Source organism: Rana temporaria, chromosome 1 (genome assembly GCF_905171775.1).
Source record: "Rana temporaria chromosome 1, aRanTem1.1, whole genome shotgun sequence".
Classification (NCBI taxonomy): domain Eukaryota; kingdom Metazoa; phylum Chordata; class Amphibia; order Anura; family Ranidae; genus Rana; species Rana temporaria.
Window position 1 is genome coordinate 366,522,791 of NC_053489.1, and position 17,241 is coordinate 366,540,031.

Genomic DNA, 17,241 nt, shown 5'->3' on the forward strand with positions numbered 1-17,241 from the left:
GTACGCGGCAAGAGGGTCAGTATGACAGCCAGGCTACTAGCATTTTCAGAAAAAGTTTAGCAATGGCAACTCCAAAATTTCTCTTGGAAAATGTTTAAAGTAATTTCAGAACTAGGAGGATCAATGGCTAATTTCCCCAAAGCTGATTTAAAAGCAAAATAACCAATTTCTACCTCACCAAAATGTTGTCAAAACAAGCCTTTTGTTTCACCATTTAGCATTGCTAGGTAAAACTAGGTAGAAAAATATTCCACTCTAAAGCTAGGAATATGCTGTGAAATATATAACAGATTCGCTCCTACAGTGGGTATATAGCAAATCCTAGTAACAGTACCAGAGTATTTATGCAGAAATTCAGTGGACCAAATGTTTTACATCCATGATGCACAGTCTGGCCTCAGGTCAGCAGGCTTAGAATAGCTAATCATTTTGTATGTGCCAGCCCCACTAAAAAAAACGGTGGGCTCACAGCCGCCAAATTGTTAGTATGTAGGTTTGAGCGGGTTAGAGCTGAGTATTCAGTGTGGAGAAATATATTGTGCTATACTGTGTGCTATATTGTGCTATTACTGTGGGTTGGAGTGTAGTAGTTCAAATCTTTGTGTCCCCCTGTGTTCATATTGCTATGGACAAAACCAATTCATAGCTCCCAATTGTCCCTCATTTGGATGGAGTGTCCCTCTTTGGATACCAAATCCCTTATGGTCCAATGTGTACATCTGTATATAAAATGTACTTTTTTTTGCTACTAAATGTTTTATGCTGCACTAAACGTTATCCAACTTCTCTATTACTGCATTTGTTATTTTGAAAAGCCGTTAACAAAATAGACAATAGAAGTCAAAATAAGTCAATAGTTTTTTGCATATATCTGTGGTATCTGTACCCAGGGCTATGGCATGGTTGTGTCTTTTGCCTACATACTGTGTGCTAAAAGGTGTCCTTTATCAATCATTCTTAAGACTACACTTTTGCTTTGTCAACAACTCTTATGGCCCCCTTGTGGGTGTGTGGGTGTTTTTAGCAGTTTTTAGTGTATGTATGCTGCACATACACTAATGTGCAGTAAACTGGTTTGCACCAATGCACCATACATTGCCACAGCTTCCATAAAAGTATGCAATTACCTCCAAAAGAAAATGACAGGCAGGCAGGCCTAAGGTGAGATATAGATGGGCTGCATGCAGAGGTAGCTGGGGGAAGCAAGTCCTACAGGACAAAGCCTTGGTTGCACCACAATACAGCCACAGCAGACAAGAAGTAGCCAAGTAGTTGACAAAGCCTTTCTTATCTTAGTTTTTTTTATCCAACAAAGATTTTTATTGAAGATACATCAACATGCAATGACAACAGTACATGTCAGTGTAAAGCCCAGTGGAAACACACCCACCACTGAGTGGCAAACCAGAAAGCCTGATAATACAGTAAACAAGTTATCTTGCCTAAACACGGGATACAAGCAACAGTAAGTTTTGCACCATACACAGAGACAAACCGTCCCCTCTCGAGTAATATGTCAATATACCCTGCAGAGATACACCAAACTAGCCAGCACTAAACATAAGTAGCCTATCCATGGTCAAGTCCACCAGAGCAAGTCCCGGAACACCCAACCACGGTGCACATAACCTCTCAAATTTATGTGCATTTACCCTATGTTGGTACCGTATAAAAGCTTTTCCATTCTTAACAGCTCACCAATATTTTTGACCCACTTCCTCACAGTGGGGGGGACCTCCGACACCTCCAATGTACCATGATCAGTTTGCGTGCCTGGAACAAAGCTCCAAGGATAGCCTCCCTGGCATTCACTTCCCAGTGATACTCTTCCAACATACCCAATAAACAGGCCTTTGGGTCTATGAGAAGGATCACCTGCTCCAATGTACCACCCCTGCCCAGTAGGAATTAAGTTTTGGACACCGCCACAAAAGGTGTATTAGGCCGTAAGACATGCGCACCCGGCTGTGAAGCTGCCCACAGTAGTATCGCCAGCGCCGTGGACAGGCGGGGGAGAGAATGGGGGATTCAGATGGCCACGTTGCTGGATTGTGGGACAGATCAGTGTCTTTTTGTGCACACTCGTGGAATAGCGACAAATTACGGTACCTAAAAATCTCCATAGGCTTTAAAAAAAAATAACGGTTACCAGGTTAGAGTTACAGAGGAGGTCTAGTGCTAGAATTAATTATCTCGCTCTGACGATCGTGACGATACCTCACATATGCAGGTGTGACTTGTGTATGCGTTTTCTTTGCTGAGTGAGCTCGCGGGGACAGGTGCGCTTTAAAAAATTATATATTAATTATTTCTATTATTTTCATTGTTTTACATTGTGTTTTTAAAAAAAAATACATTTTGATCACTTTTATTGCTGTCACAAGGAATATAAACATCCCTTGTGACAGTAATAGGTGGTGACAGGTGCATTTTATGGAGGGATCTGGGGTCTAAAAGACTCCAAATCCCTCCTTTGCACTTCAAAGTATTCAGATCGCCAAAAACAGCGATTCTGAATACTGTATTTTTTTTTAAAACCAGCGCCATTGGCAGCCAAGTAAACCCGGAAGTGAAGTTGTGACATTGCTTCCGTGTTTACATACAGGATACTGTAAAGAAGCCGTTTCTGGCTTTGTGTCAGTCTATCTCCAGCCCTGGGAAGTGGCAGATCGGGTCTCCCGGTGGGACAGGAGGCCCGGTAAGAGGGGCGGAAGGTGGCGGGAGGGGGGAATGTCCTCTCTCATTCCTCTGGTATAACAACCGAGAGGCTTTTTTGCACATTGGTTATCCCTGGAAAGCCGGCTGCCCGCTCTAAAAACAGTACCAGGATGATGCCTGCAGCTGCGGGCATCACCCCGGTATAACCACCTAAAGCCGAGGCCGCATATGCTCGGCACCAAGGGGTTAACAGCTGTACGCTCAAAGCGATCTCGGGATGATGTCACACTCGTAAATCGATTTTTCCGGTCGCATGCATCGATCCTGCATCGGGGACACCCGAATCACGATGCATCGATTCATTTCAGCACCCCTACTAAATACCTTGATTTCCAACACATGCTATGTTACTTTGTAAGGCCAGGACTGTTTGTGAACACACACATATAGAAAACACAGCATTCTGGTTTACAAGAGTGTTTATCAGTTTGTTTGCGGCAGAATTTAAAACCAAGAAAAGTCAAATTTATTACAAATAAAAAAAAGAAGTATGGAGAGTCCAGTCACATCTCCTTGACTGCCTGACTGGGTATTTTCATGAATCAGAGTGAATTATGCAAAGAACACTGTGAAACACCAAAGGCTCCACACTGTGGTCTGCTGTTTTTGAATTACTAATAAAATGAAGACACAATGTGGAATAAACGTGTCTCTCTGCTATAAATAGGTCCCCTAAAGTTATTCAGTTATGGTTTAAATGTACTTTAAACATATACGTCACTTTACGCTTCTTTAAAACAGCCTTATGATAGTGTTTTTAAGCCTTGAAAGTACTCTATAACTTCCACCACACTTAACTATTTATAGTTAAGTTAAGTTAAGTTATTTGCCCGAGTTACTAAAGATATTTGGAAAAGAAAGTACTATTGCATGCAATATATCATAATGTATAGTTCAGGATTTACCTTCCCATTCCAAGTCATTTCCATTAGCCAAATACTCCAAAGAATCAGTTTCATCTGGGGTCTCTATATCATCTATATTGATGTCCAAGTCATCAGGTGCATCTAGGAAGTCATCAGAATGCAGAGAGCCTTCGCTTTGATCCAAGGAGATGTTAATGTCCGGAGCCACAAGTGTTTTTCTCTTGTGATGGGACTCACTTGTAGTCGAGGTGGCTAAGCAAGAAATATATAAATTAATATAAAATATTCAAATAGTTTTTCAGGGAGGAATCATTTATATTAACTCATACTTACAAGAGTTAATGTCCTCCCCTATGGTGCCGCCAAAGGAGTCCATTCCAGTATCCTCTGGAAGAGGCCTGGTAAATAGGAACATTTCTGTTTTTTTTTTAACTCTGTTAAACTTGTACATAAGTGTACAAGTGCATATATGTTTACAGTTACAGAAATTGTTTAAAACTAAAATTAGAGTACAAAAAAAAAAAAATACAGAACTGGAACAGTGACAGTTTTCTGTGTGCCTTTGTTACATACGAACATTCTAAACACGTTGCCAAGAAGTTTACATATACTTTGTAAAATAGTTGTAACTTTAAGGATGGGACAAAACTTAATGTGAGTGTTGAACTACACATTATGCAATATTTGGGTATGCTTCCTTTTCCCATATATAACTTTTTCTTAAGAGACAATCTGGTAAACCAATGATTTTTTAGGTGCTACAGTAGTAAAGGATGGGCTCATTCATTTATTAGCTATGGCTTTGTGAGAAACTATGGGCCAGATTCATAAAGAATCACGGCGGCCTAACGTATCGCCTTTACGTTACACCGCCGCAAGTTTTCAGCGCAAGTGCCTGATTCACCAAGCACTTGCGTGTAAACTTACGGCGGTGTAACGTAAAGCCGCCCGGCGCAAGCCCGCCTAATTCAAATGGGGCGTGTACCATTTAAATAAGGCGCGCTCCCGCGCCGAACGTTCTGCGCATGCTCCGTTAGGAAATTTCCCGACGTGCTTTGCGCGAATTACGGCGCCCCGACGTATTGTTTGAACGGCGACGTGCGTAACGTATTCCCAGACGTCATAGGAAAAAAAAAATTGAAATTCGACGCGGGAACGACGGCCATACTTTAACATCGCTGGTCTAAAGTTAAGCCATGAAAAAGCAGGCTTAACTTTGCGACGGGAAAAAAAGATTTGCGACTACGTAACGCACGCGAGTACCTTTGTGGATCGCCGTAAAAGCTAATTTGCATACCCGACGCTGGAAAACGATGCAAACTCCACCCAGCGGCGGCCAAAGTATTGCAGCCTAAGATCCTAAGGCGTACAAAGCCGTAAGCCTGTCGGATCTTAGCCAAATGCCGTCGTATCTTGTTTGAGAATCACAAATTAAGATACGACGCGGCAAATTTGAAAATACGCCGGAGTATCAGTAGATACTCCGGCGTATTTCTTCTGTGAATCTGGCCCATAGTTTTTAACAAGTATAAAGTGGCCAATGGACAAGGAATGAGGATTTGTAGTAAGGTGGCGGGCATAGTACCCATTTACTGTCAAATCTGTCAATCCCAAATGAGGTGCATAAAATTTGCCTGGAGTGAGGTTACCAGATTTAAAAAAATGAAATCTGGGGACACCCTACTGTCCACACCCAATTTAACCATACTCACAAAGTAACACCCCACCCCCACAAAAGGCATTAAGACATAATGTCTCAGATATGCAGAATGGAAACAAGCGCAACACAGAGAATTGTGGTCTGGAGCAAGTTACTAACAGATTACAGAGATCAGAAGTAAGTAATGCACAGAGTTCAGGTGTCATAAATAAGTAGGGCAAAGAGAACAGAGGTCAGGAATGCGTAACACAGAGCGCAGGAGTAAGCAAAGCACAGAGAACAGAGTTCAGAAGTATCACCAAGTGCAGGGGTCAGCAATAAGTAGGGAGTAAGTAACACACAGACAGCAGAGATCATGAGTAAGTATAGAATATGCTCTGACAATATGAATAAGGGAAGTGAATTTCTAAAACTTGTTTGAAAACAGATATATATAGCTGCTTGTAGGCGGTGGCCAAATAGCCAGGACAATGCATTGCTTACTGACAAATTAGGTAGTCTATCCCTCCTGGCATGTAGAATAAGCTCTGACAGTGTGAAAAAAAAGAGAGGCTAGCTGTTCTAAAACCTACACAGTTCGCTCCCTGTGGAATGTAGCCAAGTAGCCACCGAAATGCATTGGGGTAGACAAGCCAAGTCGTATTCTACTTTTGTTCTGTAGTGCATGCTCTAGCAGTAAGAAGAGTAAAAGCAACTCTCTGCTCCTTCTTCCAAATATTACACTGTTGACTACTTGGTAGCTAATACCAGGCAGCCAGTAAAATGCACTGCATGTGAAAGGTCTAATGCTGCGTACACACGATCGTTTTTCAGCATGAAAAAAAAAACGTTGTTTTTCAGCATGTCCAAAAAACAAAGTTTTCCCAACTTCATCATTAAAACGATGTTGCCTACACACCATCGTTTTTAAAAAATGCTCTAGCAAAGCGCGGTGACGTACAACATGTACGACGGCACTATAAAGGGGAAGTTCCATTTGCCTTTGGGCTGCTTTAGCTGATTCCGTGTTAGGAAAAGACGATTTGCACTTTTCTGTCTGTTACAGCGTGATGAATGTGCTTACTTCATTATGAATGGTAGTTTTACCAGAACGAGTGCTCCCGTCTCATAACTTGCTTCTGAGCATTAACGTCGTTTTAAACGACATAGTTTAAAACGACGTTAAAAAATGCAGCATGTTCGAATTTTTTTTTTGTCGTTTTTCAGAACCTGAAAAATGATGTGTAGCCCACACACGATCATTTTAAATGAAGTTTTTGAAAAACAAAGTTTTTTTTCATGCCGAAAAATGATCGTGTTAGGGTCCTTCTAGTCTGTAGAATATATTCCAACAGCATGAAAGACACAACTACCTGCTACTTGTCTTTGGGTTGTAGCCAGATAGCCCAAAAAATGTATTGCATGCATCCAAGATAGCTTCTTGGCCTGTAAAATATTTACAACAGTGTATAATAGAATCAATGCCTACTACTTCTCACAAACATTTTGTGCAGCCAAAATAGGTCTTATGCCATGTCTGTATATGCAAAAAAGTAATTTCTACTACGTATTTCCAAAATTCTAATGGTTTGCTGGCTGTGGCAAGAAGCCAGCACATAGCTAGTACAGTAAAGCCTTGGAGTGCGAGCATAATTCGTTCCAGAAACATGCTTGTAATCCAAAGCACTTTCAAAGCAAATTTCCCTATAAGAAATAATGGAAACTCAAATGATTCGTTCCACAACAATTTATTCATAGGTCCTTCAGTTTATAATCCATATAACAAGATGTGCAATGTGATAGGTTGTGTAACCATAAAATATCCATCCACAAATGAAAGCTGCCACAAGAGGATTAGAAGCAAAAGCCTCTAAGAGCCCTTTCACACTGGAAACGCCTATAGCGGAGCGTTAAAATAGCGGTAAAACACAGCTATTTTACCACGATTTTACAGCATTTTTACCGCATTTTTAGCGCGATTTTAGGGGCGGTTTTGGAGCGTTTTTTTCAGCGCTCAAAAGCTGCTTCAAAGATGCTGCTTGCAGGACTTTTCTCAACGCTCCTCCAGCGCAACCCCTCAGTGTGAAAGGGTCCATTGAGATGCATGGGGAGCGTTTTATGAGCGTCTTAATAGCTCTATTTTTACGGCGAAAACGCGGCAAAAACGCCGCAAAAACGCTGCAAAAACGCACCAGTGTGAAAGGGCTCTAAGGCCCCGTACACACGATAGAATCCATCCGCTGAAAAATCCCAGCAAATGGGTTTCAGCGGATAGATCCTATGGTGTGTACACTCCAGCGGATCTGTTTCCGCGGATATTTCTCCCCTGGGATGGATTCCAGCAGATCGAATATTTGCTGACATGCCAAACAAATCCATCTGCTGGAATCCATCCCAACGGATGGATCCGCTGGTCTGTATAGACTCACCGGATCCATCCGTCCGAAGGGATCCCCCGCATGCGTCGTAATGATTCCTTATATGACAGCGTCGCACACGTCGCCGCGTCATAATCGGGGCGACGGCGCGACACGTCATCGCCAGAGGATTTCGGCGCGGATTTCAATGCGATGGTGAGTACACTCCATCGCATTAAAATCTGCTGAAATCCTCGAGAGGATTTATCCGCGGAAACGGTCCGCTGGACCGTATCCGCGGATAAATCCTCCCGTGTGTATGGGGCCTAAGTGTAGCAATATAATTACATTTAACCTCTTGACCACTGGGCACTTAAACCCCCTTCCTAACCAGATCAATTTCCAGCTTTCGGTGCTCTCACAATTTCAATGACAATTACTCAGTCATACAACACTGTACCCATATGAAAATGTTGTCCTTTTTTTCACACAAATAGAGCTTTCTTTTGGTGGTATTTAATCACTGTTGGGTTTTTTATTTTTTGCGCTATAAAAGAAAAAAGACTGAAAATTCTGTAAAAAAAAAAAGAATTTTTCTCGTTTCTGTTATAAAATTTATAAAATTTGTAATTTTTCTTCATGAATTTTGGCCAAATTTTATACTGCTACATATCTTTGGTAAAAATAAGTACAAATTGTTGTATATTATTTGGTCTTTGTGAAAGTTATATAGCCAGATTCAGAAAGACTGGCTTAAGTTTGTGCGGGCGTAGCTCAGATACACTACGCCGCCGTAACTTAGAGAGGCAGGTACTGTATTCACAAAGAACTCGCGTCCCATGTTACGGCGGCGTAGTGTAAATGTGTCGGCGTAACCCCGGCTAATTAAAATTAGGCAGGTAGGGGGCGTGCTCCATGTAAAATACCCGTAACCCCATGTAAATGAGGACCGTCGGTACGGCGCATACGCTTACGCAAACAACGTAAAATACGACGGCTGTTCCGTCGCCTATACCTTGCATGGGCTGCGCTATCTTTTTGGTGGTTTATCTTTACGCTGGAAAAACGCCTTACGTAAACAGCGTATCGGGCGCAAGTACGTTCATGAATAGGCGTATCTTGCTCATTTGCATATTCTCGGCGTAAATCCACGTACACGCCTCTAGCGGCCAGCGTAAATATGCAACTAAGATACGATGGCGTAGCAGACTTACGCCGGTCGTATCTTAGCAAGATTTAAGCGTATCTCAGTTTGAGAATACGCTTAAAGATACGACGGTGCGGATTCGGACTTACGACGGCGTATCTAGTGATACGCCGTCATAAGTGTTTCTGAATCTAGCTAATAGAGTCCACAAGCTATGGTGCAAATATCTGAAAATTGATCACACCTGAAGTACTGACGGCCTATCTAATTTCAAAACAGTAAAGTTAGCCCAATGTTTTTGCACAATATAAAAAGATGAAGTTACGCCGAGTAAATAGATACCCAACATGTCACCCCTCAAAATTGCACACGCTCGTGGAATGGCGCCAAACTTCGCTACTTAAAAATCCTCTTAGGTGACGCTTTAATTATTTTTATTGGTTACATGTTTTTAGTTACAGAGGAGGTCTAGGGCCAAAATGATTTCTCTCGCTCTAACGTTAGCAGCGGTACCTCACATGTGTAGCTTGAACACCGTTTTCATATGTTGGCGGAAATTACGTATGCGTTCGCTTCTGCATGCAAGCACACGGGGACAAGGGCGCTTTAAAAAAAACAAAAAACTGTATTGTTCATTTTACTTAATTTTTTTAGTTTAACACTTTTTTCCCCAAAAATACACTTTTTGATCACTTTTATTGCTATTATAAGGAATGTAAACATCCCTTGTAATAGGAATATAGCATGACAGGTCCTCTTTACAGTGAGATGTGGGGTCAATAAGACCCCACATCTCACCTCTAGGCTGGGAAGCCTGGAAAAAAAAAAAAAGATCCTGGCTTTGATCGTAGCAGTGAGTCAGTAAAAGCACCGGAGGGTGGCGGGAGGGGGTGGACGTTATGCGGAGTATTGCAGGGTATTGGAGTATTGCAGGGTATTGGAGTATTGCGGAGTATTGCAGAGTATTGCGGAGTATTGCAGGGTATTGCAGAGTATTGCAGAGTATTGGGTATTGCAGAGTATTGGGGTATTGCAGAGTATTGGGGTATTGCGGCGTATTGGGGTGTTGCAGAGTATTGCAGGGTATTGCAGAGTATTGCAGGGTATTGCAGAGTATTGGTGTTTTGCAGCGTATTGGGGTGTTGCAGAGTATTGCAGGGTATTGCAGAGTATTGCAGGGTATTGCGGAGTATTGCACAGGGTATTGCACAGGGTATTGCGCAGGGTATTGCAGAGTATTGCGCAGGGTATTGCAGGGCATTGCAGAGTATTGCGCAGGGTATTGCAGAGTATTGCGCAGGGTATTGCAGAGTATTGCAGAGTATTGCGCAGGGTATTGTGCAGGGTATTGCAGAGTATTGTGCAGGGTATTGCAGAGTATTGTGCAGGGTATTGCAGAGTATTGTGCAGGGTATTGCATAGTATTGTGCAGGGTATTGCAGAGTATTGCGCAGGGCATTGCAAAGTAGTGCACAGGGCATTGCAGAGTATTGGGCAGGGATGGATTGCTGGATATGTGACTGTCAGGCCTCGTACACACGGCCGAGTTTCTCGGCAAAAAAAACCCCCAGCAAGCTTCTTGGTTTTTGCCGAGAAACTCGGCCGTGTGTACGAGGCCTGACAGTCACAGAGGAAACCGGTCGTGTGTACACTTTTTGATGAGGAAACCAACGAGGATCTCGTCGGGCCAAAAAGAAAGCATGTCTTCTTTTTCCCCGATGGGAATTAGAAAATTTGGCTCGCCGAGATCCTCGGCGGCCTCACAAGGAACTCGACGAGCAAAACGATGTGTTTTGCCCGTCGAGTTTCTCGGCCGTGTGTACGAGGCCTCACAGATCCAGCCTACAGCACTGCTGCTGCCTCCGCTTTCCCACCTCTCCTCTCACACTGTACTGATTGGGACAGAGAGGGGAGGGAGGAACCGGCGTCATCACATGACACCGGTTTGTTTACAAGTGATTGTTCCATCATTTGACAGAGCGATCACGTGGAAAACGGCCGCTATCAGCGGCAATTTACCACGATCTGTGATGCGCCGTGTCTTCTAGACCCGGCGCTCACGGATGATTCTGGGAGCGCGCCCCAGGGGGCGCGCGGGAGCAAGATTCTGGGAGGATGTCCCAGGGACGTCCTCCCAGAATAACTCGACTGCGCTATAGACGGATTTTGTCTATAGCGCGGTCGGCAAGAGGTTAATGAAGGTACAACATTTAGCAACTCACATGGTTGATGATTAAAAGTGGCACATCCAAGTATGCAGGCATCCGGGGGAAAGCTGTCCACATAGACCATCCTCCACACCGCTGGCTCTCACCGCTGTCAAGCCCCGTACACACGGCCGAGGAACTCGACGTGCCAAACACATCGAGTTCCTCGGCCAGTTCAGCCCTGAAGCCGCCGAGGACCTCGGCGGGCCGAGAGCTCCCATAGAACAACGAGGAAATAGAGAACATGTTCTCTATTTCCTCGCCGAGGTCCTCGTCGGCTTCCTCGGCCGAAAGTGTACACACGGCCGGGTTTCTCGGCAGAATTCAGCCAGAAACTCGGTCGGAAGCTGAATTCTGCCGAGGAAACTGGTCGTGTGTACGGGGCCTCAGTCTGCAAAAGTGACCGGGAAGCCTACCCCGCAGTAAAGCGATTGAACCACTCGTGGAGTGCAGCGTGGAATGGACAACGTCGATGGCGGTGAGGAGGATGGTCTATGTGGACAGCTTTACCTCGGATTCTTGCATACTTAGAACTGCCTGTTTTATTCATCAACCATATGAATTGACAAATGTTGTACCCTCATTAAATGTAACCATATTGCTACACTTAGGCCTCGTACACACGACCGAACATGTCCGCTGAAACTGGTCCGCGGACCAGTTTCCGCGGACATGTCTGACCGTGTGTAGGGCCTAGCGGACAGTTTTCCGGCCGAGCGGACAGGTTTCCAGCGGACAAAAGTTTCTTAGCATGCTAAGAAACTTGTCTGGTGAAAAGCTGTCCGTCGGACATGTCCGATGGTTAGTATGACTCATCGGACATGTCCGCTAGTTATGACGTATAACCAGCGGCCCGAAATCCCGCGCATGCGTAGAATTGATTCGACGCATGCGTGGAAGCATTGTACTTCCGTGTCAGAGAACATCGGTGTCGTATACGTCACCGCGTTTTCTGTCCGCAGGGATTTTGGTCTGATGGTGTGTACACACATCAGACCAAAACCTCCCAGCAGACATGTCCGATGAAAACGGTGGACCGTTTTCATCGGACATGTCTGGTCGTGTGTACAAGGCCTTAGAGGTGTCTCTCTCCTCTTTTATACTCAGTTGTGACATGACACTACTTGTATATCAAGACATCGCTTGTATATCAAGTCAAAATTTATTAAAACATGTTGCTCGTCTTGCAAAACGCTCCCAAACCAAGGTTTTACTGTACATTGTATTGGTGTAGCCAAGATAACTCTGTCTTGTGGAGTGCAGATTACACAAAAGGGGAATGTAAGAAATGATAAAGTTTCTGTTACTTGTTTCATACATTACACAGTTGGTTGTCTGTGAGCCAACTAGTGCCAGATACTGCATTGCACATGGGCAGGGCAGATATTTTTGCCTCTTCTGGAGTGGAAAACATGCATTGACAGTATAAAAGAAAATAAAAAAATTATTTTACTATTTTTAGCTTGCATTCAACAAAGATAATGATGATATTTCGAGCCCTCTGCACTCGCAGCTTTATAGATTTTCTCAATAGGTAGATTCAGTTGTCAGGAAGGAACTAACCTGCCCTTCGTACTATCAGGAAGTACCAAAGCCGGCTGAGAGAGAGAGAGAGAGAGAGAGAGAGAGAGATAGCACATTATTGTTCATAAAGGCCATTTTTGTGGGTGGGGGGTATAATTCTATAAAACAAATCAGCTGTCAGTGCTGCATGCTGGCGTTTGTAGTTCTAATACATCTAGAATAACATATTGTAGCTAGAAAAATTATTATTGCTCATTTTGACCCTCTCTTTTTGTTAATCTGGTGAATCGGAAACTTTTTATGTCACTCAGGCTGGTGTTTGACACACGAGGCCCTGTCCTAATTTATATTCAGCTACTGTGGACAGTGGCCACTGAAAAATGGAGTAGGTAACGCACCACCAGCGAGAGTGAGACAGAGGTTGTCACATGATTCCCCACTGAGACAGAAAGGTAGAAAAAGAAAACGGTCTCACCAATGTTTTTAAATAATGAAGCATATTAAAAAAATAAAAATCTAGGTGTGGCTTGTAATACAATATATCTATTAACATATTGCTGAACAATAATCACTGACAATCTTTTGTCAGCTTCAAAAATCACAAAGAAGCCCATTAAACAAAGGTAACTGACACCATTTTATTGTAGAATGTGTAACATAAGACCATGAATGTTATTCTCTGATGTTCTGTGACTAAGCATGACTGTAAACATAAACACAAATATACAATTAAAAGGGTGACTGCAAATCCTAATTCATTCAATGACTACATTTAGGGAAACATCATTTTAATGTACATACCTTTCCAAAGCGAAGATTCAGCAGTGTGGAAAGTAAATTATTATGGAAAATGGCTACACTGAAGCGTCTTCTAGGTCACTCGTCTTCTGCCTTGTATACATAACTAAAAATCATTAGTTTAAATCCTTGCAAAATCACCATGTTTACACATTTAGAGGTTTGTCAATTTCATGTGCTTTTTCATTCCTGCAATGTACTGTGTGATGTAATCCCAGATACAGTGGTCATGCTTGTAATAGTGTTGTAGGAGATTGTTAATAAAGAGCTCACAGCTGATACAGGTTCAGAAGCTGAAACATCAGCTATTGTGGATGTGCAATGGAGGAGACAGAAAGAAGGGGAGGGGGTAGATTCTACATCAGCTCCCTCTCCTCCTTTTCCAGGAGCAGATCAGCCTCCATTGGTCTTATGATGGCAGCATCATAGCAAATAGAATAGCTCCTATCAAGCAGGAAAGGGCTTGAAGAAAAAAAAATAATGGATTAACTCTAACATAGCTGAGAATCTTTTGAGACATTAAGATTTTTTTTAAAAAGTCAAAAATTTTCATTCTTTTAACCCAAATAATTAATCTGAAACAACATACTACCATGACCATTATACATGAATGTGCATGAATTAAATGGAACAGATCAATGAGTATTTACATGAATCCTGTACTGAGAAAATATGGAAGCTACTATTGCAGGCTTCTCCTGAGAATGTTAGTTGCCAGGAGTTCAAGCTTCACTTGATGCATGTGTTCTATATCAGAATACTTGGACAAACAGATCTATAGTATTTAAAAAAAAAAAAAATGGGCAGACTCGATGTACCACTTGGTCTTTTTTCTGCCATCACTTTTCTATGTTTATATGTATTAAAGATAGGGACACCCAAGCAACCAGATTTTTTAGAAGGAGGTAAGTGATGGCAGTGTCAGGCAGTGTTAGTACCTGGGTCACCCGCTGGTGTCACTGTTGCTCCCAGAGTCGAAGAACGCAGTTCTGGTGCCCACCAGCAGGTGTCTCCCAGTAGCCACCTTATCCAAGTAATTAGGCTGCACTGCACTGGCTGACACTGGCTGCTGGAAATCAAATAATCCTGCCCTTAACTGATGTTCAGTGCTTCAGTGTACTTCCTGTGAGCCTTGTCCCTTCCTGATCCTGTTCCTGATCCTCCCACCCTGCTCCTCTTGTTTCCTTACTCAGTCCTGACCTCGCCTTGCTCATGTTTACTCCCTCCATTACTTGGCAGCAATATTCCCTGTCCTCTGTCACAAGCAGTGCATAATACAAAACCCATACCTCCCAACCATCCTGAATTCACCGGGAATGTCCCAGGATTTGATGTAATTCCCGGAGTGGAGCCCAGTGCTGGAACTTGGCTTCTTCGGCGGGGACGAGCCGCACCAGCAGGGGCATTGGTTGCCTCTGCCCTGTAGCTTGTGTGGGGTGCATGGGGTACAACACACTGCAATACAGTCTCTGAATTGCAGCCAACATCACCCCGCCCACTGCATGTCAAAGCAGCCGGTGGGGAGATGTCGGCTGCAATACAGAGACTGGATCGTGGTGTGTGGTATCACCAGTGGTGTATCATTCATGGGTGCAATGTGTGTGGTGCACTGCACCCATGGATGAGATAAGTCTGATGGGCTGCAAAAGCACCTGTCATTGACCTCTGTGCAGCTCCTGTCACTTGGCACTGTATGGCTCTGCCTCCTGTACCCAGTGCCGATCCTGACCTCCCTGGGGCCCTGAGCAAAATGACATGTAGGGGGTTGTAACGGAATGACCCGGGACACCCAAAGACTTTGTGAGGATGGAGGATACTCCTGTGTCAGCGTCACTGATAACTTGGGTCTGAGTCCACTCTGTGCCCTTTGGGCATGGGGTGGCAAGTGAATCTGTGGTGACCGGGGAGGGTGAGTCCCACGGCCACACACATGCGCTTGATGGTTAGCTACTTGGTTCTTGGGGCTAGGAGCCCAGGGTCAGGTGGTATTAACCCTTAGTGAGGGCCAGATGGTATTAACCCTCTCTGTCACGTGACGCCACTGTAGTCTTGGTATACCCCGGGAAACTACAGCTCCGGGGGCCTCCGTATCCCCGCTAGTTAGGATGGTAATAACACAGTCCACAACAGGGGGTTAAAACAACAAAGGCTTTTCCTGGCATGAAGGCAGGTGTCAAAATCTTCACAGCTTTAAACAGAGTGTCAAAATGTTCTGCAGGCAGTCTCTGGATCACACAGCTGATAATGCTTGAGCTTAGTTGATCATATACTGTATATACTCGGCTGCAAAAGCCGGATAGTAATTCAGGGCCTATGCTTAACTAGGCTGAAAAATAGATACACTTACTGAAGTGTCTGTAGACTTGAGGCTTTTTGCCGGAATAACGGATTGATCTGATAAATGAGCTGAAGTACTGGTTCTGTAATGTTTAGGGATACTCCACTCTTTGCTGTATTTTCTCCTGGAGGCTTCGGGCCTGCACTGCCTCTCCTCTGACTGTGTTGGCTCTGCTAGGAACTGTGTGAAGCCTTAGACTGCTTAAACAGGAAGTACAATCCCTTATAAGGGCCTGTTTAGACTGAAGCCTATTGGTTGAGAGCTGTGGATCATAGAGACTGACCTGTAGAGACACACAACACAATAAGGTATTGTCTAGCATTCAGTCCTCCCGACTCTAATACACTTGAACATGAGATGGCTGGCTAAACCCCTTAAAGCTATACACACCTAATAAACGTATTATCAACCATAACAGTATAAATCACATCATAACTAGCTGAGTCCCTGCAGGGGAGACCCCACAAGCCGAGGGCCTCAATCTGACAGGGCCTACAGCAAATACCTGTACTGGGACACCACAAATCGTAATTCATGTATTCATGTATTACATGAGATGGGACATCGTATTGCAGGATTTTGAGACACTGTAAGATGTTGGTTAATTGTGACCCCACTATGGTCTGTGCTAGTCACATTTAATGCGGTCAGATATTGTATATATATTGTGTGTTGGTGGTTGATGTATACTAGTAAGCTTGCTGTGATGAAAGGGGTGGGGTGTGGTTGCATTCCATTGTCTATTGTGGTAATTAAGTCTGCTATGTGTATTGGAGCTTGGTACAGTCTGCATACCTATTATGGGATGTTTAAATGTCTTGCTGTGAGGAAAGGGGGGGAATCACTCCAGCAGCCCCCCCCCCTGCTGGGACTGTTTGCTGAAGGAGAAGTTTGAACACACCTGACCTGTATCACCATTGTCATTGGACAATTTAACCCACCCTGTTTCCCAAGGGTGGGAGGGATGTATTTTGAAGAGAAATGTATTACCATGTGCAGATAATAAAGAGTCATTCCCTGTTTTAAACCTCAAACAAGAGCTGTGTGTCTCGTTTCTGGGGGGAATTCTTATGGGTCTCGTTCGTTTGCCTGATTGTGGAGTGTCGATAAGCTGTCGTGGATGTGATGGAAGGTCGTAAACGGTGGTGACCGTTACAGTGGTGGCACAGCAGTGGGATAATTCCATCGCTTAAAGGACGGCGACAAGGACACAGGACGATGGAGACGCTGTATGAACGGCTGAAGCTCTCTTCCCTCAAGGACTTACTGGAGAGCCGGGGCAGATCGGCCTGCAACCGTAAGAGAAGGGGCATTATCGCACAACTTGTCGAAATGGATAGAGCTGAGAGGCCCAGCGTAACAGACAGGACACCCAAGGAAGAGTTTTGGGACCGGGCTGTTAGACGTGAACTGGCACAGTATGGACCTAATCCTCCACCGGAGATCATAGACCGGGTTATAGCGGCTGTGGATGCCACTTGGCTAGAGCAAAGAGGTGCTGCAGCAGCAGAAGTCACAGCAGCACCAACTGAAGAGAGGGGAGAGGTACAGATGCCAGTCACCATGGAAGTGGAGTTCCAGGGAGCCGGGGCAATTGGCCCCTCTCCCCAGCAACAAGCTGTGGTGGTAAAGCATTTACCCCCAGCT

General features: G+C 44.1%; 1 protein-coding gene across 3 annotated transcripts in view; it reads right to left on the reverse strand.

Moving 5' to 3' along the window:
• ATCAY (ATCAY kinesin light chain interacting caytaxin) overlaps positions 1 to 13,601 on the reverse strand; it is a 100,055-nt gene extending 86,454 nt beyond the window's left edge. The window contains exons 1-4 of one of the 3 annotated variants that reach the window (XM_040322213.1): positions 13,260 to 13,601; positions 12,498 to 12,532; positions 3,918 to 3,982; positions 3,624 to 3,836 (exon numbers count right to left, since the gene is read on the reverse strand). In XM_040322213.1, the coding sequence (XP_040178147.1) occupies positions 3,624 to 3,836; positions 3,918 to 3,960 (256 nt within the window). In that variant the 5' untranslated portion in view covers positions 3,961 to 3,982; positions 12,498 to 12,532; positions 13,260 to 13,601. Of the gene's footprint in view, positions 1 to 3,623; positions 3,837 to 3,917; positions 3,983 to 12,387; positions 12,449 to 12,497; positions 12,533 to 13,259 lie in introns of those variants that run through there. The other 2 variants (XM_040322209.1, XM_040322215.1) reach the window with 2 other exon arrangements.
• Between the last annotated feature and the right edge of the window lie 3,640 nt (positions 13,602 to 17,241).